At 45.6% G+C, this 26998-nt stretch overlaps 1 protein-coding gene across 5 annotated transcripts in view; it reads right to left on the bottom strand.

Moving 5' to 3' along the window:
- Positions 1-26998, bottom strand: part of LOC135897121 (calcium-activated chloride channel regulator 1-like) — a 115509-nt gene that overhangs the window by 6413 nt on the left and 82098 nt on the right. For 3 of the 5 annotated variants that reach the window (XR_011515259.1, XM_070540871.1, XM_070540873.1), the window contains exon 13: positions 14104-14323. The exons of the other annotated variants lie outside the window; for them this stretch is intronic. Coding sequence is in view for 2 of the 3 variants with exons in the window: in XM_070540871.1 (XP_070396972.1) it covers positions 14104-14323 (220 nt within the window). In the remaining variant the exon portion in view is untranslated. The remainder of the gene's footprint in view (positions 1-14103; positions 14324-26998) is intronic. 5 annotated transcript variants of the gene reach the window in all.

The following is a 26998-nucleotide window of genomic DNA, read 5'->3' as shown; positions in this document are numbered from 1 at the left end:
TCAGACGTGCCGGCACTGTGTCCAGCAACATCTACAGACACTTTGATGTGCTGGTCTGGGTCCCACCCACCACCACAGTTGGTATCACCTGGACATTGCTTGGCAAGGAGGCACCACTGTGGACAACCGGGACTAGAACTGGGCTTCCAATCTGGCCTTGTCTATAGCCGATGGATTTGCAGCAGGAGTTCACGAGAAAAGTCAGCGAGCATGGCATGTTAAACATCGCAAACGCCTCAGCGCGATTATGGTCAATTCATTTTCACTGTACTCACACTGCAATCATATTCACTACAGCATGCTCTGTTCCTACTATTACTTTTGAAGATTCATATAATAGCGCTGCTGCTGTAAGCACTTATAACATAATGTAAAACTAATTACTTTTTTGTTTCCTCTGTATCCATTGAAGTTTTTCCGTCACGGCCGCTCGATGAAGCATACATGAGCATGCCTCCTGTGTCGCGAAGAGCTTGGGCAAAGGTGTAAAACAGGCGGTGACACTTGCTGGCACCAGTTTCGTGGGGATGCCACTATTCCGGGATACGTCGGCGGGACGCCGCTGACCAGGCTTGAGGAATGGATTCTTTGAGTGTGTTCGATTAGGTTTGCGTCATGCTTGAGTTTGGTGTTTATCGTCATTCTTATTTTGGTACAGTAAAAAAATGTTGAGGCCTCCGTAGGAATGCTTTATATATACAGTAAAAGCTCGTTAATTCGAACCGCAAGGGGAAGCCGCTTCAGTTCGAATTAACGAAAGTTCGAACTAACGAAAGTGAAGGAGAGCACTGCGATTTGGAAGCAGTAGGGCATGTCAGAAATTTGGCGTGTCAGAAAGTGATGGCGTGTGCCGCGGGCACACGCCATCTTCAAGTCGAAGCTCTGGGTCCGACTGTGCCACACCACCGATGTCCACCGAAACAAACGTTAGCCGAGGCTTAACACTATCACAATGAATCGCGACGGCCGATACCTCCTAAGCTGAAAACAGACGTGCACAACCGATAAAGACTGCCGAGACAAAGACGCTGAACATGTGAAGGTGGCGAAGGCACCGATTCGTTGGTTCTTGATTGCAAGCGCAGCTGCAAAACACTTGATTCGCTGTGTTTTGGTGCTTGCCGCGCCATCTCCGCACAACAATAGCAGCTGCGCAAGATTTGCATAGCCTCCGAGATTCGCAACGGACAAGATGTTTCAGAGGTTACGTAGAAGGGGAAGTGGCAGCCGCCGCTGCCTTCTGGCTGACCCCGCGCCGGTTAGATTTTTTCCCATTTTGCCTTCTCTCGCCGTTTTCTGCATTCCGGAGGCGATGTAGCCTTGTGTGTAGGCGGTAGGCGCGTTTCTCTGGCCGTGTGCCAGGCGAGCGTAGTTGGAATTATCCGTGAGGGAACCTTCTTGCGTTCGAATTAACGGACTTTTTAATACATAGACTTCTGAGGAGCTTGGCCGGACGAAATCGTACAGTTCGAATTATCCATAAATTCGAATTATTGAAGTTCGAATTAACGAGCTTTCACTGTAGTATAGACAATGAAGCTGATGATAGTGCTTTCAGCTGCTCTTACGTCTTTACTACTCACCATAGTACTAGTGAAATGAAATTACAAACAAAAGTATGCAACGGAAGGGAGCTAGTGTCATCTCTTTATGTGGTAACGAAAAGTAAAGCAGTAAAATGCAGAGGATTGGAGGAACCTTCGAAACTAAGGGCACCGCATTTGTGTGATGGCGGTGAGCAGCAGGACATTGCTGTGTGCCCTGAAGGCATACGAAATACGCTAAACCTAGTAAAAGAGCTGCAAAACGTGCATTAGGTGCAAAAAATAAAGTAAAATTAATTTTTTTCTTTCCCACTTGAGCTGTTTCAAGTCCACTAGTTTCCAAGACTGCTCTACGCTTCCTATGGCTTGATCTATATCCGTTGTGCAGAAAATTTGGACAGTGACAAAATTATCATGCAGTGAGGTGTGCCCATCCGAGCCAAACTTCATTATCCCAAGATTTGGGAGGAACCCCATAAAAAAGGCTACACTAGGTAACCTAGTCGACTTAGTCTGGGGCTCTCGGGTACATAGCATATTGACACGTGTACTTTATCAGGCGACCACGTTTGGCCGCCTAACAAATGTTATCGCGAAGAGCAGGACGCGTCTGCATGTAAAAGAAGTTTCTGGAATGTTATCGATGGTTCCGTCCACTGTCTTTTACTGGAACTTGTGTAATCTGATTGCATGTATGCGCGACGCGAATAGTGTAGAACTTTGTGGAAGACACGCGGGTCCTATCGGTTAATCTGGAACATTCGACGACTGATGTAGAAAAGGCGACGCGCTGACCCACTGATCAGATTTTCGACGATCACCGAGCCTGTTCGCCGCTATCGTGGTCTATAAGTGTAGCCTGTTTTGTGGGCACAGGTTCGCCCAATAAAAGTTAGTTTTGTCGTTCACGGTATTGCTACTGTGTTCTTTGACGTCACGACCTCGTGAAAATATACGTATGGTGAAAGTACAGTCCACGACCGACAACCGCGGGTTGCCCTTCTCCCCCCTCCCTGTGCGCCAGTAGCGTGGTCCTCCGTACACCGCCGACCCGTCAGGTTGCGTAAACTCGTGAAAGTGTTCGTTCGAGAATGCCGCTCATGCCTTCGCAGCGTGTACCCACGTCCACCATTGCATGCGTTTCCTCGCACTTTTCCCCAGCTGTTAGCTTAAGCACTGCCTTCTCTCAAAGCATATGTTCATCAAACCGTCAAGTGCGGCGGAGATTTTCCGTGCCGCCTGCTATCGCATAGGTGCCTATTATGTTTTGAGTAAAAGGATAGTCGTCATCTGGCAAAGGTCGGTGCACCCATACACATGCCTGCAATCGTCAGTGCGTAACACGATAATGCGAGTGCTGCTCCTCCGCAGCACACGTTATCGCGCTGCAAAACGTTCTACAGAGAGTAACTGAAAGCACATGAGTTGCTCATGAATCTGGACGCCTCTTACCCTAATGCAACCAGGATGTTTCAGTGATTTCCGGTACAAGATTTGCGTACAGTCGTCAGCGGATTGAAGACGACATGACGACCGCTGTTAATTCTGACGCGGCGAATCGTACGAGATACGACAGCGAGTAACTGACAGCACACGAGCTATACATGAATGTGATTACCTCCTACTTTAATCACGCCGCCATGTATCAGCCATTCTCCGTACACCAAGATTGAGCACAGAATCTACTTAAGGGCTCACGGTCGCGTTGTCGCATATCATTCGTTGACGACTAGACATAGGGGATAATTCGCATACGCGAGTTTTCCTAAAATAATTACTTGATGCAACGCCTCCACTGCGATCCTTGTGACACCACGGGGAGGGCCACTAATACGCGTATTTGTCTCATTTTCTGGGTCATTGCTTCAGATGTTCATGCCACTTTGCTTACTACCCCTTGTGTGTCTTTATTTGACCTAAATTCCAGAGCAGTTTCACATTTTCTAAATGCATAAGGCAATGAAGCTCTTGAGCATACATAATCACTACGGAGTGCCGTGAATATACCTTTTAAAGTAGGCCAAATTGAAATGTGCCAAGCTTCTCAACGTCGTGGATTGCGCGCGAGAATTCCTTTAGGGGCTTTCATGCCGGTTTTTGAAAGCATGCGTATGCCTGCCGTAGTGGATTCAATGTCGCGCTTCTCTGCTAGAGGTCCTCTGTTTGAATCCTGCCGTCGGAGAATTTAATTACGCTTCACTTTAGTTATTCTTAACATCGTGGTTTCTTGAAAATTATGAGTTTTCAAGCTCACTAAAACCGTTTAAAGACAGAAGGTTGAAGCTTAGGCAAATTTATGTGCTAAGTATGATTCCCCTGCTGGCTGGTCCACCCAATTTGCAGTTCCCATAGCCACTAGCGCCATAGTTCTCTACGTCTAGATGTTTCAGTGTAAGCAGTGTGGGTGCCGCCCAACATTAAAGGAACGTGACGTTTCAGCCAAAAACAGCAACCACAATGACGCGCGACATCATCGAAGCCTACAGAAATGAAGTGCTGAATGAAAACTGTGTAAGTGCGCCATCTGTTTTGCTATCTGACAAAGAAATGGCACCATTTATCGGCTGACGTGCTGTGAGATCCACTTTCTCCAACCGCGCGATGCATCATGTAAGGGTGATCACTCCATGTCTTCACATTCTTTTATGTTTTTTTATTATACTGATGATGACGAGGCAAGGCCAGGATTAGTATGCTTCAATTTCCACGCTTCCGGCTTTACAGGTCTGTAAGCCATGTTCATTGTACGCTAAGAAAAATGATAATCCTTGTTTGGTCCTGCTTCCGTGCCCGGAAGTGCTTGCTAACATTGCCTGTGATTGTTTTTCGATGTTTTTTTGCGACTTCGTTCCGGTGATGTGGAAGCAAATCAGGGCACTGACAGGTGAACTAAAGCCCTGCTCGATATGGATTCATTGCCTGATGACCCTTCCGAAACGATGACAGTCATATTTACCCTCATTAAAGACCTTCATACGCGCTCAGTTCATTCCGCTAAAGTCCAGAACGAGTTGGCAACTGATGCTAACGATACAAGGACGAGCCAAAAGAAAATCGAAGCTCAAGTTACATCAAACCAGAAGAGGCTTGATGAGCTTGAAACAAAACCTAAATCAATTGAGCCCCTAGAGCGCACTGTTGATCACGTAGAGGACTAAGTCAAGTCGGTTGACGCCCATCTTGGCCATTTAGAATCCCGCCTGAACGAGCAAGAGGACCAATCTCGGCGCAACAACATAATTTTTTGAGGCATTCCAGATTCTCAAGAATCGTGGGAACAATCCGAGTCCAAAGTAAGGTCCACCTTAGCAGGTGCGCTTGACGCCCTGTCGGACAACGCGATCGAGCGCGCACATCGCTTAGGATCATATTCGCAAAACAAATGCCGCCCTATGATCGTCAAATTTTCTGATTTCAAATTAAAAGAAAAAGTTCTTTCAGCAACACTAGCACACGCACTGTAAAATGTGGGAAAAGTATAAATATCCGCGCAACCCATGGATGACGGACGGTCTTCTAGAAAGTTTAAGGAAGAAGGAAAACATGTACAAGAAAACCAAACATCAGCCCTTTAATACTAGACTAGCTAGACGCTATAATAGGTACTGTAAATTACTGAATGTTTTACTTAAACAGGCGAAAAAAAAGTACTACGAAAATAAATTTGATCAGAATAAGGATAACCCCAAAAAGCAATGGCAGTTATTGAACACTTTTCGTAACAAATCGTCTATTAATGCCTCTATAACCAAAATAAATTACAATGGTGTCACTCTTTCTGACCCCAACAACATTGCTAATGCTTTTTCGGACTACTTTTCTTCTGTTTACACTAACAACAACATACATGCGCAGTTGCATAATACTTTGAGCCGTGCGACACAATCATTCTTCTTGTCACCAGCTACACCAAATGAAGTGTGCTCCACGATTGCTAACCTTAAAAATACAGGGCCTGGCTTAGACAATATTTGTGTCAGACATTTAAAACTGGTTGCGCATTTAGTTTGCGACACCCTCTGTAACTTTATTAACCTTATGTTCAAAGAAGGTGCTTTCCCTTCATTTTTAAAAAATGCCAAGATAATTCCTGTTTTTAAAAAAGGCGACAAACACATAGTTAATACTTACCGACCAATTGCAATTCTGTCCTGCCTTAGTAAACTCATTGAGAAATTATTTGTTAAACTTTATTAAACGTCTAAATAACTACTTAACAATGTTTAAATTGCTAAAGAACAATCAATTTGGTTTCCGCCCAGGAAGTTCCACGAATCTAGCTGTTCTATCTCTAACTGACTACATAAAAAAATGGATTGATTCGGTAAACTTAGTCGGATCTGTATTTTTAGACTTTAGTAAAGCCTACGACATGGTTAACCATCAAGTCCTGTTTAATAAACTTGAATCTTATGGTATAACCGGTCCTGCGCTAACATTCTTAAAAAATTATTTACTTGACCGGCCGTACACAGTACATGCAGGCGTACCACAGGGATCAGTTCTGGGCCCTTTGCTTTTCCTTTTATATATTAATGATCTTCCGGATTCTCTCAACTCCACCAACTGCGTTCATTGCATTTTATATGCAGATGACACAACCATATCTTCATCTGACAAATCTGCTACTACTCTTACTTCTAAATTGAATATTGCATTAAGTAACATTAGAGAATGGTGTAGCAACAATTACTTAGTTCGTAATCATTTAAAAACTAAATATATGTTATTCAAAATGCTCAAAGGGCCTTAACTTCTATTCATGAAGTAAAGCTTGGAATTCATTCAATTCCCGTTAGCACCGATGTCACTTTTCTTGGTATACATCTTGACCCCAACCTTACATTTCGCTCTCACTTCCAACATCTCAAGCACAAGACTGCGTTTCGTATACGTGCATTAATCAAAGCTCGCCCTTTCTCTTTTCTCATGAGGCTCTGATAGCGCTGTATTATGCGTTCATTCATAGTCACATTAATTACGGCATTGTTTCATGGGCAACACGTACGCTTATCACTTGTCATCAATTAAACATATCCAAAATCAGTCAATACGCATTATCACTTCTAGCTCCATGGAATCCAATGTCTCTTTGTTACTTCGCGCGTATGATATCTTGCTTATTAATAATTTGTTCCAGTTTAACATACTCGTCTTACTCCACAAGTTGCTTCATAATAACCTTACGTTTCCGTTCATTGCAACTGACCTTTTGGAGAATAAAAATATGACCAGATTTGCGGCTAACAACAATTTCTTATTACCCATGGTTCATACCAATTACGGCAAAAAAACATCTTCCTTTGCTGCAATTTCTCTTTGGAATACATTACCATCAACTATAAAATCATGTACTCCTCTTGCAATTTTTAAAAATGACCTTAAGCATAATTTCCTGCGATAACTTAACTGTGATCTGGCGATGTACCTTTGACTTTTATTTCACATGTCATTTCTCGTATTTCACCCATGCTTTTTTCCGACTTTCCTTTATAAGTGCTTTTTCGTGTTTGATTGTAGATGACATGTCTAATGATGTATTTGATCTGTAGATGTTGTTTATAATACCCTAATTTGCTGACTATTGATATCACCATCAATGTTGTTATTATTAACCGAGGGTCCCACTACAGTTCTTTCACTTTGGGACCCTCGTCTGTATATTTGTCATGTAATTACTTCTGTTTTTGGAACCAATAAATCTGACTCTGAATCTGAAGAGCAATACTGAAAGAGAAAAATGTAAGCGTTAGCGAAGACTTTTGTGCAGCCACACGTGAAGAGAGGCGCAAACTATTCCAGTTTGCTAAAGATCAACCTGCGCACCCGCAAAGTGCGTTACAAAAAGTGAATAATAAATAAGAAAAAATATGTCTACGGCCCGATAAGGCATTGTGTCGAAGAAAACGAGTCGTCCCGAACACGCAGAGCTGCAGACAATACAGAGCATGCGCCTAGGCAGTCGACGTCCCCTGCTCGGTTCGTGAGATAGGAAAGCGACAGGGTCAACAAACGCAACCTATCGAAAACTTCAGTTTTTTTTAACTAACATCCGAAGCAATACCAACAAACGCGTTGCACTGGAATCGGTCATCGACACGTGCGGGCCGGACATTATCGCGTTAACCGAAACATGGCTTCATACACAAATCGGGGACCATGAATTATTCATGAACTAGTGCGATTTTTCTGTTTACCGCGGTGACCGCGATACACGCCAATGAGGCGGTGTACTGCTGGTGATAAATAAAAGGCTGCCTTCAAATTGCATTAAAATTGCATCCAGTTTGGAAATTGTATGTGCAGTCGTTAAACTAGCACATCAAAAAATAATTTTGGGTGTCTTCTATTGCCCCCCGAATTTCACTGCAACATTTGTGAGCGATTTGCACGATGCTATTCATAGTGTTTCCTCTCCTCACACCAAAGTGCCAATTTTCTTGCTTGGTGATTTTAATATGCCAAATATTATGTGGTACAATGATCCCCCCACAGTGTATCCCAACACCTCTATGGCACAAGACTTCTTAGAATTGTGCAATACCTTTTCGCTGGCCCAAATGGTTAAGGAACCAACAAGAATAACCCAATCTGTTTCCAATACACTTGACCTTGTTTTTGCTACCCGATCCGATCTCATTACCGACCTAACATGCTTGCCAGGTATCAGCGTTCATTGCCTACTTTCATTTAAATTTCGCCTCGAGCGACCTAAACCGATTAGAAACATCAAGACATTAACAAATTATAACAAGGCTGATTTTCTTTCAATTAATAATAAACTCGCAGTGTTCCTTGATGAATACTTGCGTGAATTTGAATGCCGTAATTTTAAGTCAAACTGGAGTATCTTTGTTCATAAAGTGATTGAATTAACAGATAGGCACATCCCTATTTACACGATCACCTCTAATCTTAAAAAACCATGGTATAATCATCAGCTAAAACGCTTGTCTAATAAAAAAAAGCGCCTGTTAAATCGGCTAAACTAAGCCGTATCTGTGTTCGTTGGTCAGCCTACAAACAGAGTGCCGATTAGTACGCGCATGCCCTAAAAGACGCCAAAGATAACTTCCTAAGCAGCACATTACCTCGTATGCTTAAAACTAACCCTAAACAATTTTGGTGCACGGTTAATTTTCAAGACAATAATATAATAGCGCTCATTGACGTTAATGGTGACGCTATACCTGCCAACCAGTGTCCCGGAGTACTAAATGAAGTTTTCGCCACACATTTCTCGTTACCTAGCAATTCCACTCCGCCACACCTACGACCATATGACCTTGATGTAATGTTCCCTCTAATTATCAGCTACGATGGTGTCGCAAGCATCATTAGATAACTAAAACCATCATCTGCGCCGGGTAGTGATCACATTAACGTGAAATTCCTTCAAAGCACAGTTTGCTATACATCAATCATCTTAACTGAAATTTTCCAGCAATCATTGCACGATGGTTTCCTTCCATACGATTGGAAAGTCGGGAACGTAATTCCAATTCATAAATTAGGCAATAAGCATTCCCCTCTAAACTACAGACCTATTTCACTCACAAGTATACCTTGTAAGATACTAGAGCATATCTTGCCTTCTCATCTTGCTACTTTCTTGGAGTCAAATTCATTTTTCGCACCATCACAGCATGGATTTCGCAAATCATACTCGTGTGAAAGCCAACTAACATTTTTTGTACACAAACTAAACACTATTCTTGACAATATGTCCTTGGCTTACTGCATTGTCCTTGACTTTGCTAAAGCCTTTGACAAAGTGTGTCACAAACTGCTCATCTATAAATTACGAATACTTAAGCTCGATTCCTGTATTTTAATGTGGATTGAAACTTTTCTGGCTAACCGTTCTCAGTTTTTTTCGGCTAACGGCGCGACTTCGGAAGGTTGCACAGTCCATTCTGGTGTACCGCAGAACTCAGTCCTTGGTCCTCTTCTTTTCCTCATCTATATTAACGATTTACCATCCTGCGTTTCCTCATACGTTCATTTGTTTGCCGGTGATTGCGTAATTTTCCGAGAAATAGCAAGTTCGAATGACGCCGCTCTTTTTTAAGCTGACGTTAACGCAGTCTATGAGAGGTGTAATACATGGCTTATGGAACTAAACATTAAAAAATGCAAATTCATGCGAGTGTTTAGAAAGATTACTAGTTTACCAATTTATCACTTAAACAATTCACTACTCGACAGCGTATCTTCATATAAGTACGTCGGAGTTCACATCGGTAGCAATTTAACATGGGATACTCACATCTCTCATGTTATCTGCAACGCTAATCGCATGCTCGGATATCTTCATCGTAACTGTGCAAAATCCCCTTCGTCTCTCAAACTAATGCTATAGAAAACACTCATTCGACCTAAGTTAGAATATGCCGCTTCGGTTTGGGATCCGCATTAAAATACTTTGGTACATACGCTTGAAATGGTGCAAAATAATTCGGTCCGTTTTATACTCTCTAATTACAGTCGAATCTCGAGCATCACGGTAATGAAAGCTATCCTTACTCTACCTACGCTTGCTTCTCGACGTGCGGTGCTTCGCTTAAGCCTTTTTCACAAACTATCATCATCCCTACCTGCGTGATTTACTAATATTTCCTCTCCATTACGTTTCGCACCGTTTGGATCATGGTCATACAGTTGGCATTCCGTTGTGTAAAACATAAACATTCCTACGTACCACGCACATCAAATGATTGCACTTGCCTTCCCAAATTGGTAGTAACAATTTCAGATCATGAAAAATTTCTGCCCTCATTAACCAATGCTCTGTATCATCTTATTTTTGTGTTCCTTTTTATAGCTATTGTTGTATAATTCGAAAAACTGGACTGCTTCTTTGTATATACATAGAATATTTTGTAACATGTATTTTGCCTCTTGATAACTACTATCGCATAATTAGAAACATTGTGCTGCTTCTTGTAGTTAAAATATTGTTGTCCTACTAGGCTTTGTACCACTCCCCTCTGTAATATCTGTTGACCCTGAGGGTATCATAAATAAATAAATTATAAATTAATAATAATTAATTATTCAATATTTAGCGTATTTACATGTACGTCCTTCAACTCAGTAAATTCAGTTAGCGCTACGTGCGGCTCTCGTGTGCATCTTTTGCGTCCTCGCCTTTCGCGCTGTTCCCTAGATCAAGACGTTGAATCAACTAGCCGACACATTCATTCTATTAGATCCCTCTAGGGATGACTCTGTAACCGGCGCTAGCCGGATTCAACCCGCGACTCCGAGATAAGCAGCACGACGCTATCCCTAACCGGCTAGCGTTGCGTGTGATAGCGCGCGCTTTATCTTGACGCTAACATAAGTTTTCGAGAATCACTTGTGGCCTGTAGAACAAATCGACTTATCGAGCTGGAGTACTCGCATAGGGCATTACTTACATTCAATAGTGCTGTCGACATATTAACACGGTTTCGCTAATCTACCAGTCGACTAATTACATTAACGCACATATAGCCATATAACAATTGAAGCTAGGGATTGCACTAGGCACATACGCTTATAACGAATTTTTAACCTAGCAATATTTTTCAGATGAGTCCAGTCAAACTGGCGGTAAGAAATACACTGTTATTCTACTCACCTTTATCACAAAATGTTTTTGTAATGTTATGGAACAGAAAGGCTACTGGAACACTAGTGCATTGTTGCATATTACTATCTTGTAATCTTTCTAATCATCCCAAAAAAACTAATTATGATTCTGCTTTCGCTTCAAATTTTCGGAACTCTCATCTCAAAACTGCTGTAAGCAACAGAATTTTTAAGTGAATATGACTGTCGAAATGGCCATCTTCATTTCGCAAATTGTACTATGTGCCCTAAAGTAATTAGTTTGAGTTAATTAGTCAAAGTTAGTTAGCGGTTTAATTATCCTCCTGAGTTCCCAGGTGTATTAAAGTTTACAGATTTTTGTGAGCTTTTCAGAAATTTATGTTTACGTTACAGAGACGAAAAGTGAATTTTAGCATTTCACAATTATCGGCTGTTTTCGCACAGCATGATGTCCAATATATTGGACACTGGAACTTTACCCAGTCATTCTTGTGGTAGTGGATAAGAAGTAGCAAAGGATAAACTTAATATAGCAAATGGCTTCAAAAGTGCAAAATCTGTTCAATTATCAAAATTGCACTACAGAAAAAAAAAACGAGCGATAAAGTATGAGGAATAGGACTTGCGTTTTGGCGGTTGCCGTACAAAGCCGTGCTGCTGAATGCCGCCATTGCAAACACCCCTGATTGCCAAACTACTAATGCATTTTCAACAAAACTTTATAGATGGCGCTAGTAGGTATCTAAAATATTGGAAAATTTGGTTTTACGCGCTAAAACATGCTGCCACCTGGATAGTGACGGAGTATTTGATGTCCAATATATTGAACAAATGCCCCATAGCCGGCACTAAGGAGGATATAGTTTTTTTTTAAATTTCTCATGAAATAATGTCCGCCACTCAGGGTAATCTATCGCAGTATTTGCCAAAGACGATACAATATTTGCCAAAGTCATGCCAAAGACGCCATTTGAGAAATTGTTAGCGATAAAAAGCTATACTCATATAGCTGAAGTACCTTGCAGTGGGAGCCTTGCATGGACAATGCTTTTTTACTACGGCCAAGATAAAAAATTGCTTCGATTCTTAGTCGAAACATCGTTTTTTTGTAGTTTGAGCGCAATACACTTTTTTTTACTTGTTTTGAGGCTGTCGCGGTCGTACTGGAACCTTTATCTGAATAAAGCTTTCGATTCCTATAGACCAGTCTCATCGTGCGTTCGTAGTTATAGTTACACGTTCGCTGCTTACAAAGTCCTTGAAAAAAGTCACGCATCAATCGGGGCGAGAAAGCTCGTCAATAAAAAGTGCGATGCAAATTATTATTTGCATCGCACTCTTTTACTGCCGAGGTTTCTCACCCCGATTGATACGCGATCAAGGAGGGCTCCTATTCGTACGAGTTACAAACATTTACGCTCCATCCTCGTAGGCATCGGCTGGTCACAGCATCGTCAAAAAACAAAAAAATTAACCCCGACTGCACTTTTGTGCCACACAGCAGCGCATTCGGACCAATAGCTGACGAATTTCGAAATACAGTGTCATTGCGGCGTCCCAGTTTTGCGACGCATTTGGTAGAATTACAGACAGGCCGCCGCGAGCTAGTATTCTCACTTTCCGTGAACACGCTACGCCATGGAAAGCCTAACTTATGCAAGTACATTCGTTTGCATTATTTATTTATTTATTTATTTATTTATTATTTGTTTAAACACGTTCAGGCTCCGAGGGCATTGCAGAAGGGAGTGGAATGCGCGAAAAACGAATGTCTATAACACAGAAATGCGGCAATACAGGAAACAAAAACGGGAAAAGGTAACTATGCTGCAGCAAAATGCAGATTATTGAAAATAAACAAGATCTTTAATAGGAGAATATAAAAAGTAAGTTTCGGTAATTGCTCCATTTGAAGTGGTCAGGCGGTTCCAATCATTACTTGTCTTAGGAATGAATGAGTAAAAATATCAGTTAGTCCGAGAAAACGAGACGCCTACTTCATGAAGGTGATCTCTACGGGATGAATTGTACTCTGGCTCATATGTAAGGACTTCTTTAAAATGGCAGTGATGATAATTTTTGTTACAGAGTGCTAACCGTAACACTTTCTTTCGTAAGGGAAGAGAAAGGTTCAAACTAGTTTTAATGGCAGACACACTAGACAGACAAGAGTAGTTGTGAAGTACGAATCTTGCGCTTAGATTTTGCACCGATTACAAATTTTGAATGAGAGACTAAAGACCGGGATCCCACACGGAGCATGCATATTCAAGTATTTTGCGTGTGAGCGATTAATAGAGTAAAATTTTTAAGGAAGATGGTGCCATAGAGTAATTGCGGCATAAATGTATTTCTGTATTTCTGCCCCTCCTGCAAGGGCCACTACAAGGCCTGCAGTATTTTCTAAATAAATAAAATAAAAATAAATAAAAATACCAGGCATGCGATTGCCATGAAGGTAATATGTGTATGGAAGAACAGAATATTGGTTATGAAAACATCTTCAGAATCATCAAAACGATGCCAGGGTGTTCTCCTCGTATGCTGAGCACAGACAAAAGCCGAGACTTCCAAACAAAGGAAATACAGTTTTGATGCCTACAGCATAGTGCTAATCAATGCGATACAAAAAACGTCAACTACGTGTGCGTTGTTCATAGGCATTTCTTGTGTTTTTTTTTTCCGGCAGGGCACCATTGTGAACACTCAATATGAAAGCAAGGCGACACTTCGCTCACTAGCAATTAACATCTTTAAAATATTAGGCAATATCTTGGCTTGCATTATTCGCGACACTAGTCACAACCTCAGTGTGCTCAACGCTATATAGTTACGCGCAAAAGAAAAAAAGAAAGGAAGCGAAAACTCGTGTTGCTTCTGTGACCAGCACTAACCTTCCTGCTGACTATTCTGAAGCCACGTGCCCGTGTGTTCGTGAATAGCGTTCACAGACATTACGCACCTTTTCCATTTGTCATGTGAGCCCCAGGCCAAATCCATATAAGAGTGATGACAGGTGTTCTGTCCTTCTCAACGTGCCCTGTGGTACTGAGAAAGCCGATGAGTTCAGCAGGAGGAACATCAGCCTCGTGCAGGCTCGACGTCATCCAAAAAGTAGGCGGCTGTGCTGTAGTTTGCTGACAGCGGCTCGAAGTCGCTGGCTTTCGGCCGTTTCGATCCTTCTGCAAGCCACATAGCCACAGCGTTACTGTATTGTCCACATAGCGTAGTGGTAGTAACATAGTATTTACCACATAGTGACTGCATTATCCAGAAACAACCAGTTCAAATAGAGTCTGCTAAGCTGATCGCTTCGGCGGTCTTACTCGAAGCTCTCACAATTCTTGCAAGTTATAAATGGTAAATTGGGTCATACTGTCAACACGATAGTTCCAACAGGTTACTGTACCCCGGACGCCGGCTGTGTACAAATGTTGAGCACCGCATGCTTTTCGCAGTTACTAAAGAAACTGTTACCCAGGACTTTTTCTAATCAATCACCATAACACTGCATATGCTGTTGATTATATCCTCGGTAGAAGACATTCTTAATTATAAAAAAATGAATCTCTCTACTTTCGTAGGTGGCGGCGAGATCAACTGAAAGCTGTTGAATGAGTGCTAAACATATAGGATCGGCAAGTCTGAGCAAGTTGTTGTCACTGTTATTTGTCTGCTGGTACTTTACGACACTACTGGAAAGGAGAAAACGTCGTTTCAGTTGTGCAAACAAAGAATTATGACTCCCATTTCGTTTAGCTCAACATATTATTAACCTGTGTGCTATGCAAAATAATTACATTTCTCGTATATCCTCATACCATTAACTTGTTTCACTCGGCAGTTGACATTCACCCTTGTTAACAGTGATTAAGTAAGGAGCTTTCTTGTAAAGGGGCGCCATTAGCAATCTGGTTCCATATCTTGTCACGTTAACCTAGATAATAACTTTGAAACGGATGTCATCCATTTTAGGCATGATGAAGACTTGGATAGAAACTAGCATCACCTCTCGCTACTTACATTGTTATAATTGAGCCTATATACGTTGTAATTTGAATAGATAAATCATAAACCAATTGTTATTGCCAATAACAAGTCGTACAAGCTGGGTTCTCTGAGTGTCATCACTTTACAGACATGCACACATGTCTAACGGACGAAACAGTCTATGAGCGAGCTGTAGATACTGACAGTAGAAACAATAGGCTTAGAAATGCCGGAGACATATCAGTGCTGATTTCAAATATAGACTGCAAGAATAACCAATTCATTCGCGGGCTGTGTTCCTCCTAAATGTCGATCTGAAACAATACATTATTCAAGAACATACAACCCAAAATTTATCTCCAGTACCACGGTCGTTAGCATTTCATCATCAGGTACGGCACATTCTCCGAGCAAGTACCCGAGTTTTCTCAAGGTAATATTCAGTTTAAAAAAAGCTTAGCTGCGCATTGCATGTGTAACACCGCATGGTAAGGGTTAATGTCTCAAAACTGCCAGCATTCGTCGTCCGGATACTCTTTCGTCAAAATTACGCCCCTCGCCACACACATGTAAATAGATAGGACAACTGGAACCTATTCAATATATAGATAAAGTAATCATAGTTTTGTCGCTTTAAAGTAGTCTAAAGGCGGTCTGGAAGTGTGTAATATACGTAGAAATACCTGCTGTGTTTTCAGATCAGTGGTGTTTTTATTATACATTAATGATATAACGCAAGTTATCGAATCATAAATTGCACTTCTTGCGCATGACTGCGTATTGTATTGGAAATTCACTAATTCTAAGGGCAGAATTCGAATGCAAAGAAATAATAACAAAAGTAATTATTGGTTCCTGAGTTTGTGCACGCAATTAAACATGAAGAAAGTAACTTTCACTGAATTTATTTGATAAAAGCAAGCTCCTCCAACTTCTTAAATGATTTGCTGGGAGATAGGTTTAGCGGAGGCAAGGAATACAAGTTCTGACAGCTTGAGAGCGCAAAGTCGACTGGATTTATTCAAAAGTAAAAACAGGTTCACCGTGTTGCAGTGGTGGCGTCCCAGTCGGGTAGCCGCTTCGCTTATAAGAAAAAGCAGGGAATATTACCGTCACGGCGAGGCAACCTGGATTGCCGGAGCAAGTGGCAATGACCCGCGCGGCGGGGTGACCGAAGAGACCGACGGTCGCTACAAGAGCTCCCCCCCTCCTCTTAGAATGCCGGAATCTTAGGTGGGAATGGTGGAATGAATGAAGAGTTAATTATGTTCAAGATAGGCCGGTTTCATGAAGTAACACGACACTCTCTCTTTCATGCCGCGAACGTCTATCTCCAAGGCCTTCTTTGAACGCTAAACCACACGAAAGGGGCATTCATAGGATGGAGTCAATGGTGGCTTGATAGAGTCGCGTCGAAGAAGACGTGCGAGGTTGTGTCCATCGTAGAGAAACTAACCGCAGGCTGCCAGGAATGTAGCGTCCCTTTGTGCTGTGCGGCAGCTGCCGGAGTACCTTGCTGGAGGGCGAAGAACTGGCTTGCAACGCGGATTGCTGACCCATAGAGCATCATCATTATTGGTTGTTAGCAGCCCTAATAGTACTCCAGGTAGCCTTTCCACTGCGGGAACGACGCAGTCCCTCAGTCCCAACCAGCAGGCCCCAGTCCTGGCCGGCTACGCCCAAGAGCGCCCAACCGAGTCTCGAACAACCACTCCCGGTTCAAGTCGCTTTGTCCTCCACTTCTTCGACTGCTGGCTCCGATGCCAAAGTTTTCATTCCCCCCACTGCTGTCTGTAGAGCGTGGCGGTCAATGACGCCTTCAGTTGTCGGTGGAGACGCTCGACCATGCCGACGCTCGACCATAAATGGCCAATATGTCCCTCGCGAAGGTGCTGTAGCGAGATTTTTTATGTTTGAGGCGCTTTGAGAAGAAGCCCATTGGTCTCCAGTTTGTGCCATCGTGCTGCTGCAGTACTGCACCCACTGCCCTGGTTGATGCTTCCATCATAATGCGAGCTGGCGCGTCGGACAAGGGATGAATCAGCAACACTGCAGTCGCCAACCGCGTCTTGGCTTCCTGGAAGGAGTGTCCGTGCTTCGAGGAGCAGTGGAAGGTGGGCGTTTTTTTTTTTGGTGTCGTGACGGAACACGTCGGTAAGTGTTTGAAGAACTTGAGCACAGTGTGGTATGAAGAGCCTCTGAAAATTTCTGAGCCTCAGAAACTCGCGCAACTTCTGGAAGGAGGTTGGAAAGGGCAAGTCCTTAATTGCGCACACCGGTGATTCTTAGTGGCGCGATGGGCATTGGGGTGAACTGCGATGGTCGAGAAGATCCAGGGCTTCAACTCGGAAAATAAATTTCTGGGGCTGTAGGACCAGGCCGTGTTCATCCAGTCGCTCAAATAGAAGGCGAAGGCGTTCTTTGTGATCTTCGTCTGGGCAACCTTCAAAGAGAATGTCGTCAAGGTAGAAAAAAATGAACGGGAGTCCACGCGTAACTTCGTTCGTGAACCTCTGAAAAGTTTGCGCCACATTCTTCTGACAGTAACGCACACGGCAAAAGTCAAATAGGCAAAACGAAATAGTGATTGCTGCCTTCAGTTTGTCGCTCTGTTTGGCAGGAATTCGGTGCTAAGGGTTCATCAAATAGATCTTGCTGTATAATTTGGCTCTTGCGAGATGAGAGGCGAGTTCACGTATGTGGGGAAGGGGATGTTGATCTGGAGTAGTGATGGCATTTGAGCCTCGGTATTCAACATAAGGCCGCTAATCCCCACTGTCCTGCTTCGGGGCGTGATAGAGAGGGGAAGACCAACTGCCGGAGGAAGGACGGATAAATCTGAGCTGAAGCATGTGTTGGAACTCACGAGAGGCGACTTCCAACCTCCTTCCCGCTAGCCTCCGTGGCCAGGCGGCGACAGGTGGGTCGGTGGTGGTGATATGATGCGTCACCTTGTGTTTCGCGGGCAGCGCGCCGTTTCGGGGCTTCGTGAGATGCGGGGACCCAGCAAATATTTTGTCTTACGTTGAGAGCAGCGGAAATGTGCAGATGTCAGATGAGGTGGACTGTAGACCAAGCAAATCGAGTGACGTGACGTTATCCTTTATGCGACGATCGCGAACACTAACATCTAGGTTGAAATGGCTGAGGAAGTCCGTTCCCAGTAAGGCAAAGCGGACGTCAGCTATCACAAACACCCATCTGTTCAAGCGCGAGAGTTCGATGTCTAGTGTTCTTTATCGGAATCCATACGACACGAACACAGTGTTACTCACTGCGCGGAGCGTGGGTGTAAGACTTAACCGCGTTGGCGATCTCCAGCTGTGGTGGGAACGATAGACAGTTCGGCTCCGGTGTCGACGAGAAGGGGGGTGCTGGTGATGCGGTCGACTACGAAAAATAGGCGACTTGTGCGAGGGCCGATGTCGCAAGCCGCAGTGAGCGACTGGCCGGTGCATTTCGCGTCCATGAACAGGGCCAGATGAAGAGAATTGCTTCTTCGCGAAAGCGATGGTGGCGCGAGCACAACTGCCGCAGCGAGTCTCAAGGATGCGCTGCGAGACTGCGAAGGCGAATAGTTGCGCCGAAGTTGGTTGCCAGTGTTGCTACTCGTTGTCAGCTTCTCCCGTGCACTGGTAAGGCGGTTGACTATTTTCTCCAGGCGCGTGACTCGATCTCCTGGCTCTGGGACTCACACAGCGGTGATAGCAGACTTGAAATCTATTATGCGGTCAGCGACTTCAGCTAGCCGATCAAGACTCGTCTAGACGGAACTCGCCAATACCATTCGTGGGGACTGTGAGGGGCGTTGCAAGAAGCGCTAGCGCAAAATTGGAAGCTGCCGCTGTCGTTTGCAGAGTGCTCGCTCAGTAACTGACGCAACCGGGACAGGAGTTGTGACGGTGGTTGGTCGCCAAGTTCATAGGAGCTGTGGAAGTCTACTCTATTGCGGTGACTCGAGGCGGTGCAGGACCGTGCGTTTCTGGTAGTCGTATGCTGTGGCTCAAGGCGTATCCGCTAGCCAGTCGTCTATTGCATCGGCGATGAGCCGTGCTATAGACGACTGTATAGATGGGAAGTAATCAGCCGGAGTTGTTCGAAAACGGGCCTCTACTCACATAACCCAAACTTGAGCATTCTTGGGCCAAAAACTGGGAAGCTGAAGCAATTCGGCGATGACAGGAGACGCAACCATGGCGTCATCTGTATGAGCAGGAATAGGAGCAGCGTCGTACATGGCTAGTGTTTGAAACAAAAATAACTTAAAGGTCCTTTGTCAGCACTTGTTGGGAGCTCTGTTTAGCGGAGGCAAGGAATACACGTTTTGAGAGCTTCAGAACGGAGAATAGACTGGCTTTATTCAAAAGTGAATCCAGGATTGCCGACGGGCAGTGGTGGCGCCCCGGTAGGGCAGCCGCTTCTGCTGCAAGAAAGAGCAGGGGGCAATGACCCCTACGGCGTGGCAAACTTGATTTCCGGAGCACTGTTGGGGCAACTACGGGGCGGACGGTCACTGTACAATAATGATATGGCAATAGCTAAGTTCATACAGGTGTTTCCTGATCCTCCCCAGCTACCTGATACCTGATCCTCCCCAGCTGCCTTCCCCCTTTGCATAGCTCCCAAGACATTCTTTACTTATTCCGGCGTTACTTGTGAGATTTCAATTTCCTCTAGACTATTCTCTGTTCCATTATCGTCGTGGGTTCCACTGGTACTGTATAAATCTATATAGAACTCCTCAGTCACTTGAACTATCTCATCCATAATAGAAATGACATTTGCGGCTTTGTCTCTTAATGCATACATCTGATTCTTGCCTTTTCCTAGTTTCTTCTTCACTGTTTTTAGGCTTCCTCCGTTCCTGAGGGCATGTTTAATTCTATCCATATTATACTTCCTTAAGATTGCTGTCCTGCGCTTGCTGATTAACATAGAAAGTCCTGCCAGTTCTATTCTAGCTGTAGGGTTAGAGGCTTTCATACATTGGCATTTCTTGATCAGTTCTTTCGTCTCCTGCGATAGCTTACTGGTACCCTGTCTAACGGAGTTACCACCGGCTTCTATCGCACACTCCTTAATGATGCCCATAAGATTGTCGTTCATTGCTTTAACACTAAGGTCGTCTTCCTGAGTTAAAAGCTGAACACCTGTTCTGTGGCTTGATCGGAATTGCTCTATTTTCCCTCTTACCGCTAACTCAGTGATCGGCTTCTCATGTGCCAGTTTCTTACATTCGCTCGTCAAATCTAGGGTAATTCAAGTTCTTACCATCCTATGGTCACTGCAGCGCACCTTGCGGAGCACGTCTACATCTTGTATGATGCCAGGGTTAGCGCAGAGAATAAAGTCTATTTGATTTCTAGTCCCGCCATTGGGGCTCCTCCATGTCCACTTTCCGCTATCCCGCTTGCGGAAAGAGGTATTCATTATCCGCATACTATTCTGTTTTGCAAGCTCTATTAATAACTCTCCCCTGCCATTCCTAGAGCATATGCCATATTCCCCCACTGATTTGTCTCCGGCCTGCTTCTTGCCTACCTTGGCATTGAAGTCGCCCATCAGTATAGTGTATTTTGCTTTGACTCTACCCATCGCCGATTCGAAACGAAAGTAACATGCCGTTCATACGTAAACAATTTTGACACGCGTGCAGGGGCATATTAATGGAATGCCGTAATATCAGCATATGGCCTTCGATGCATCTACCGCACAGTAAAGGCTTACGTTGTGGCAGTGCTCCAATAGCCTGTTATCAGCAATGTGGTTGTTATAAAACCAAGGGCTAGAGTGAGCGCAGGCACCAGATAATATTGTGACGATGGATCGCGTCTATCTACAAGATGAAGAATGCAAGGTTATCACTCAGCAAAATCAGCTCACAGCGCTGCACGCAAGCCAGCCCAGCCTCGTTGTCCTTATCATCCAAAGAGCACTCGCACGTTTCACATCCCAGTTCGTAAACGATGCCCGCTGATCGAGTCATGCAGAATGTCGACGGTAGAATGGCTTAAGGCACGTGACATGTGTGAGCTGTGTCTTTCTAGAGCGGCGACCATTGCTTGCGACGCTGGAGATAACATAGATAACGTCACTGAGGTGGTCGGCCACGACGAATGGAATGGAGTAGCCGCCAAGAGCTTTCGACACACACCACGTTTGCGGACCGGTGTCTAGAACCAGTATAAGCAGTATAAGACACGGTTCGATGGCGGGCGTCGTGACGGATCTTTGAGCGCTTTTTAGATGTCAGAGTTCGGGGGCGTGCAATACGACGGACTGGTGCTCGGCACAATGTCTCGCCAACCGACTAGGGTTTGTGAGTGGGCGAGTCGGTATTTCATTCTAAAAGTGGTGAAGCGCAACATAGAAATGAAGAAAACAAGCCGAGCTGGGCAGATAAAGGAACAGAGCGAACTGTTCCTTTATCTTGCCGGCTGGGCTTGTTTCTTTCTATGTTGCCCTGTACCAGTTTTAGAATGCCAACCGAAATTTCCACGTCTACCGTAAAAGAAAAATTGAGTCGACACAGATGCGAGGAGAGTCAGCGTAAAGCAGATAACATGCATGGTGCTCTGTGGTATCGTGCTTCACGTTGCTGTATGCTTTAGTTATTTTGTGCTTGTAGTAGACATAAATGAATAACATCTTCGCAAGAGTCTTGTTCGGGCGCTCCACGAGGCCATTGGCCTGCGGGTGATATGGAGTGTCACGGTGGATCTGGCAGGTGGACAGGCGCACGATCTTCACAACGACGTCGGCGGCCAACTGGCGCCCGCGGTCACTGATGATGACTCGTTGAGGACCGTGGCGTCGAGTTATAAGGCGAAGCATAAACTGCGATACATGGTAGGTAGTTGTTGCAGGTACGGTCGTAGTTTCTGCGTATCGCTTCAGATGGTCGACACAGACGACCACCCATCGACTGGCATTCTCTGATCGTGAAAATTGGTAGTGGAGATCGACACCTACAGCCTTGAAGGCACAGTTAGGAGGCGGTACAGTTTGAAGAAGTCTGGGAGGCGTATTCGTGGGACTCTTGTGACGTTGTCATTGTTCCTGTTATTGGACGCTGTTAGGAAGGCCCTGCAGAGGTGCCGACATGCAAAGTTTTCTCAGCCAGCTGCAGCAGCAGGGCTGGTGTTTTCTAGGAACCAACCGTCAGTCTGCAGGCAAACGGCGCCACTTGGTCTACTGTGAAGGCAACCTTTGAAAGGAAAACAAGCCGTCGTTCCGCAGCTTCTTGGTGTCACGATGTCTGCTGCGGCAACTCACTGTGTGAGGAGGACAATACGCCGAGTCAGTGACTCTTCGTCGCCGGAATGCCGAGACGAGATCGACCAACCAGGCTTTGTTAGTGAACTCGCCACCACCGACCTGGTCTATCGGGAGTAGGGTAGTTCCCGAGGGAATGTATTTGGCGGCACCGTCCCAGGCGCCTTTCAAGACGCAAGACCCATTTCTGCGAAGACCACCTCACCTTGGTGGAGGCAGTGCAACCTGTGCGGAAGTGTGTGTGTAAGCCCTCCCGCTCAAAGGCGGCTCGGCTACGCTCACACTGGTCGAACGTTTTGTTTCACCTAGACTTCTAGGAAGGACAGAGTGTATTTATGGGGCTGTTGCGTGGCTGCTCAGTGTGCTTTTCTCTCGCATTCATGATAGGCCGATGAACTGCAACGTCCGTATGCAGATACTGTAAATAAACCCATATTCTTCGTTCTCAATGGGAACAAGTCTTTCACTTCAACAACGTACTCAGCGTTCCTGAGTTGATGAGTTGCACGACGGCATCGGCCAGCTACCATCTAATTAATGCTCGACTCCAATCCTTACAACACCTGTGATTGGAGCGAATCACAGGCATCCACTCCCACAGGAGGGGGACGGAAAGGCTGTGATCGCGCGTTTCCTCGCCTCGGCGCCCGCCATGTCCCGCCAGTTTAGGCCCTGCACTCAGAAGGGGAGGCCGCGTTTGGTTCGTTCGGCCGAAGAGTAGGCTGCGTTGAAGGAACCGCAGTGGGAGCGAACGGCGCGTCATGCGTTCCGCTGAAAAACAGGCGGCGGTTTATGAACGCCGCCGGAAACTCGCTCGAGAAAAGGCTCGTCATCGACGTGCCTACCTAGCCGTGAGGGACCGTGAAGCCGAGGCGTTACGACAACGAAGAAGCCGCGAATACCGAACTTTGCTTGCACCCCTCCTCACAGTAGTGGAAGAGCGGGCAATTCTTTTTCTTGTCGTATCGCATCTTGGGCGAGTAGAACCTTTGATGGCGGCGGTGAGACATTCGGACAAAGTCCATGAAGCCGCAGGTTCCACCGTTGATCGTGAAGCGAAGAACGTGGGAACGTAAAGCGCGTGGAACGACGGCAAGCGGCCGGGCTCCTTGGCCTGAATAATTTTTCTTGTAGAGGATGTCGTCATGGACTACAAAACAACTCTTGTTGACGTGCTCTTTCGCATAGGTGAACAGGGGATCTAAGCCACGGTCGTCATGTCGTGCTTGTTGGAATGTCGTGAGATCAGGGAACGGGGCGTCGATAGCGTCGATATACTGATCGAAGTTGTCGGTTTCGCACTCAGTCGTAGGAAGAGGTAGGCGCGATATGCAGTCAGCGTCTGTGTGGCGATTACCGCTTTTGTAGCGTAATACAAAGTCAATCTCTTGTAAGCGCAGAGCCCATGGCGCAAGTCGGCCAGAGGAGTGAATGAGTGAATGACGGTAGTTGGCGACTGTGAAACGACGGCCGTTACGTATGGGCGAAGCTTGTGAACGGCGAAAACGACTGCCAGGCACGCCTGGTCTGTCGCTGTGTAGTTGCGCTCTGCCTTGCTCACTGAACGGCTTGCATAGGTAATCACGAATTGAACATTGTTACGACGTTGGACGAGCAGTAGCCCACGGCCAACTCCGCTGGCAGCGGTATGCATTTCTGTATAGAGGAGCAAAAGAATCAAAGTGGCGCAGCCCCGGCCGCGATGTCAGCATCAACTTTAGTTGTGTAAATAGAGAGTCAGAATCCAGTGTCCAGTGAAAGGCACGTCCTTTTGCACCGAGTCAGTCCGTAGTCGCGCCCGATCAGCAAAATTTGGAATAAAGCGGCCTAAGTATGAGCACAGGCCCAGAAAACTTCAGAGGTCCCGAAGAGATTGAGCCTTCTTGAAGTTGCTGACAGCGGCGACTTTCTGCGGATCCATTCTAGAGCCATTTTTGTCCACAAATTGTCCCAGAACCAGTGTTTCGCGTTCTCCAAAAGATTTCAGATTTCAGTGTCAGTGCAGCTTTCTCCAGGCAGGTGAGTGTGTGTGTTGTGACTCGTGGGGAAATTGCGTCGCCCGGACGGTCGGTGCATTCATGTGTTTTGTGCGCGAGTGCCGCTGTGTGGTTGCTAAACCAGGGACATGTTCGGGACGTATAACTGTCTGGGGAGATTGCGTGTAGACGAGACAAGTGTGGGTACGTGTTAGTTTGCAGGCGACGGCAGTCCTTTCCCTGGAGTTGGTGTTGGGAGGCGAGACTCTCCGAACTGGACCTGGGAAGCCAACTGGCGACCCTCGACCAGGCCCGGCGAGCCGCGATCACCAGTGGAGCCCTGTCAGAGGGAACCACCCAGGAATAAAACGCGCAACGGTTTCTGCAATAATGAAGTTCCTCCTCCTCCTCCAGACAGGTTAGAACAAGATCAAGGCGATGGTTATGTTCCTCGAACATGTTATGTTTCCAGATAACATTAACATATTTACCATTTGAGGCCCCGCAAAATTGTGTCCATATATCTTTTAAACGTTTCGGGGGCATTACACAAAGCGAACGAAAGGTTAAATTTGAACGAACCACCTGGCGTTACAAAAGCTGTCTTTTCTTTGTGAGTCAAATCCATAGGAACTTGCCAGTACCTGAATCGCAAGCTTACTGAGGAAAAATAAGGCACCGAATGTAAGTAGTCGGTGAAGTGATCGATGCGAGGAAGTTGGTAGACGTCCTTCTTGGTTATGGAGTAGAGACGTCGGCAGTTGATACAGAACCTCCACGACCTGGCCTTTTTCTTAACGAATATAACAGGCGCAGCCCAGGCACTCAACGATTCTTGAATAACGCAGGTGGTCAGCATCTCGTTGACTTGCTATGAAATGACTTTGCGCTCCGACGCGGTAACTCGGCAAGGCTTCTGCTGGAGAGGATGCGCAGATCCGCTGTCAACCTCGCGACGAATGTGCGAGCTCGGTATCTGAGTTCCGTGCGCCTTCTGTGCTAAATCAAATACTTTAACGTGTCTGGCCAACAATGTAACTAAAGCTCTGCGCTCCTGCGAATGAAGATTCATGCTAATCATTTTTAAAAACTCCTATCTGTCACGGAGAAACAGCACGATCAGACTTGGCGCAGTTGCTTAGGGCTTTAATGCAAATGCCACACTCCTGTTCAAGTAGTGCAATGCGCGTACTCTCCGGGAGCATGACCGACTCGGATGTACCGTTCACCACCCATAACTACTATTTTCCGCTAGCAAGTGATACAAGGCAGTGAGGCACAAACATGGTTTTCTTCACACTATGCAAGGGCAACGGCTCAATCACAATGTCGAATGAGCCTGTACTCGGGTTGGTGGTCGATCCATTAAGTAGCATGCTGGTCGTGGACCAAGGTGGAAGAGAAAAACCTTTAATTACTTCGAGGTGGTCACTTCGACAGGCAGGCTCCTGGGCGAGAGCGGACAACAGGGCTTTCCCTGCTCCGCAGTTCAGTATCCCACGGCACTCTTGCAACGAGTAGATGCCAAGGGTAACGTCATGCGGGGAATGAGCAAGTGCTGCTAATTCTGCCTTGAGGGCCTTCCCAGCGACAAACAGACACGGTACATACACCGATTAGACACAAAGACGCGCCGCTTACTGCACGAAAGTTAGTAGCCCTTTCCCCGTAAAACGTAACATTTCGGTAAAGTCATTTCCAGAAAACTAAACTCTTAATAGAAACAGCTGTTCTGGTGTCTATCAGAGCCATTGTGGGAACATCGTCAACAAGCACATTAAGCTTCTTTTGAAACATTGAAACTTGTGACGGCCTACTTGTGTGTAATGCGGTACGTCCAGCGACCTTACCTCCATCGGCCGCACAGGCTAGTTTCCCAGTGGCCAAGATGAAAGCTGCCGCTGGGACCATGGAGATGGTGACTATCGCTTGCGCGTAGTAGGTGGCGCCAGGCTTCGCACAGAGACGGGAGGGTCACTACGGACGTTGTGCCGGTACACGGACTGCTGGGAATTTGAATCCGAAGGCCGGCTGCTATGATCGGGCCATTGCCTTTGCCGTGGGAACGTCGCAGATCGCTCGGAAAATGTCGTACGTGGGTGACTTCGCGTAGCGCAGAATTGGGCAATGTGTCCACGAACACCGCACGGGTAGCACACGGGGCGTTCACGCGGCATACCAAAAGTCGCGGTATTGTGGGTGTAGCCGGCAGGCAGTTCCCAGTCTAGAACGAAATGAGACCGTCGACTGCTGTAGCTGAAACTGTCACGGTGCGCATAAGACGGCTCGACGTCACAGGCCATTGGTAATGAAACCCTTAGCCGAGGCTCGCGGATGGAGTAGCTGCGCTCGTCGAAACTCGCAGCATGGATAGTTGTGGATGGTATATGACAATGCGCGTATTTAGCTTGCAGGGGAACAGAAGCATGCCGACGTAGTTTCTCGCGTACAAGACGAATGCTGGAGGAAAGGTCAGCAGGTAGTGAATCATGGCATGCATCTACGGTGGCGACCATCGTGACGTTGGCCAGACGTCCAAACATCGAAGTGATGCAACGTGTTTCAAGTGCCTCGAAGGTTTGATGGATCATGTCAGCTACTGGTACCAGACTGTTC

The sequence above is a fragment of the Dermacentor albipictus genome, chromosome 6, assembly GCF_038994185.2.
Source record: "Dermacentor albipictus isolate Rhodes 1998 colony chromosome 6, USDA_Dalb.pri_finalv2, whole genome shotgun sequence".
NCBI classification, from domain to species: domain Eukaryota; kingdom Metazoa; phylum Arthropoda; class Arachnida; order Ixodida; family Ixodidae; genus Dermacentor; species Dermacentor albipictus.
Note: the sequence above shows the minus strand (reverse complement) of the source record. Positions and strands in the feature narration are given on the sequence as shown.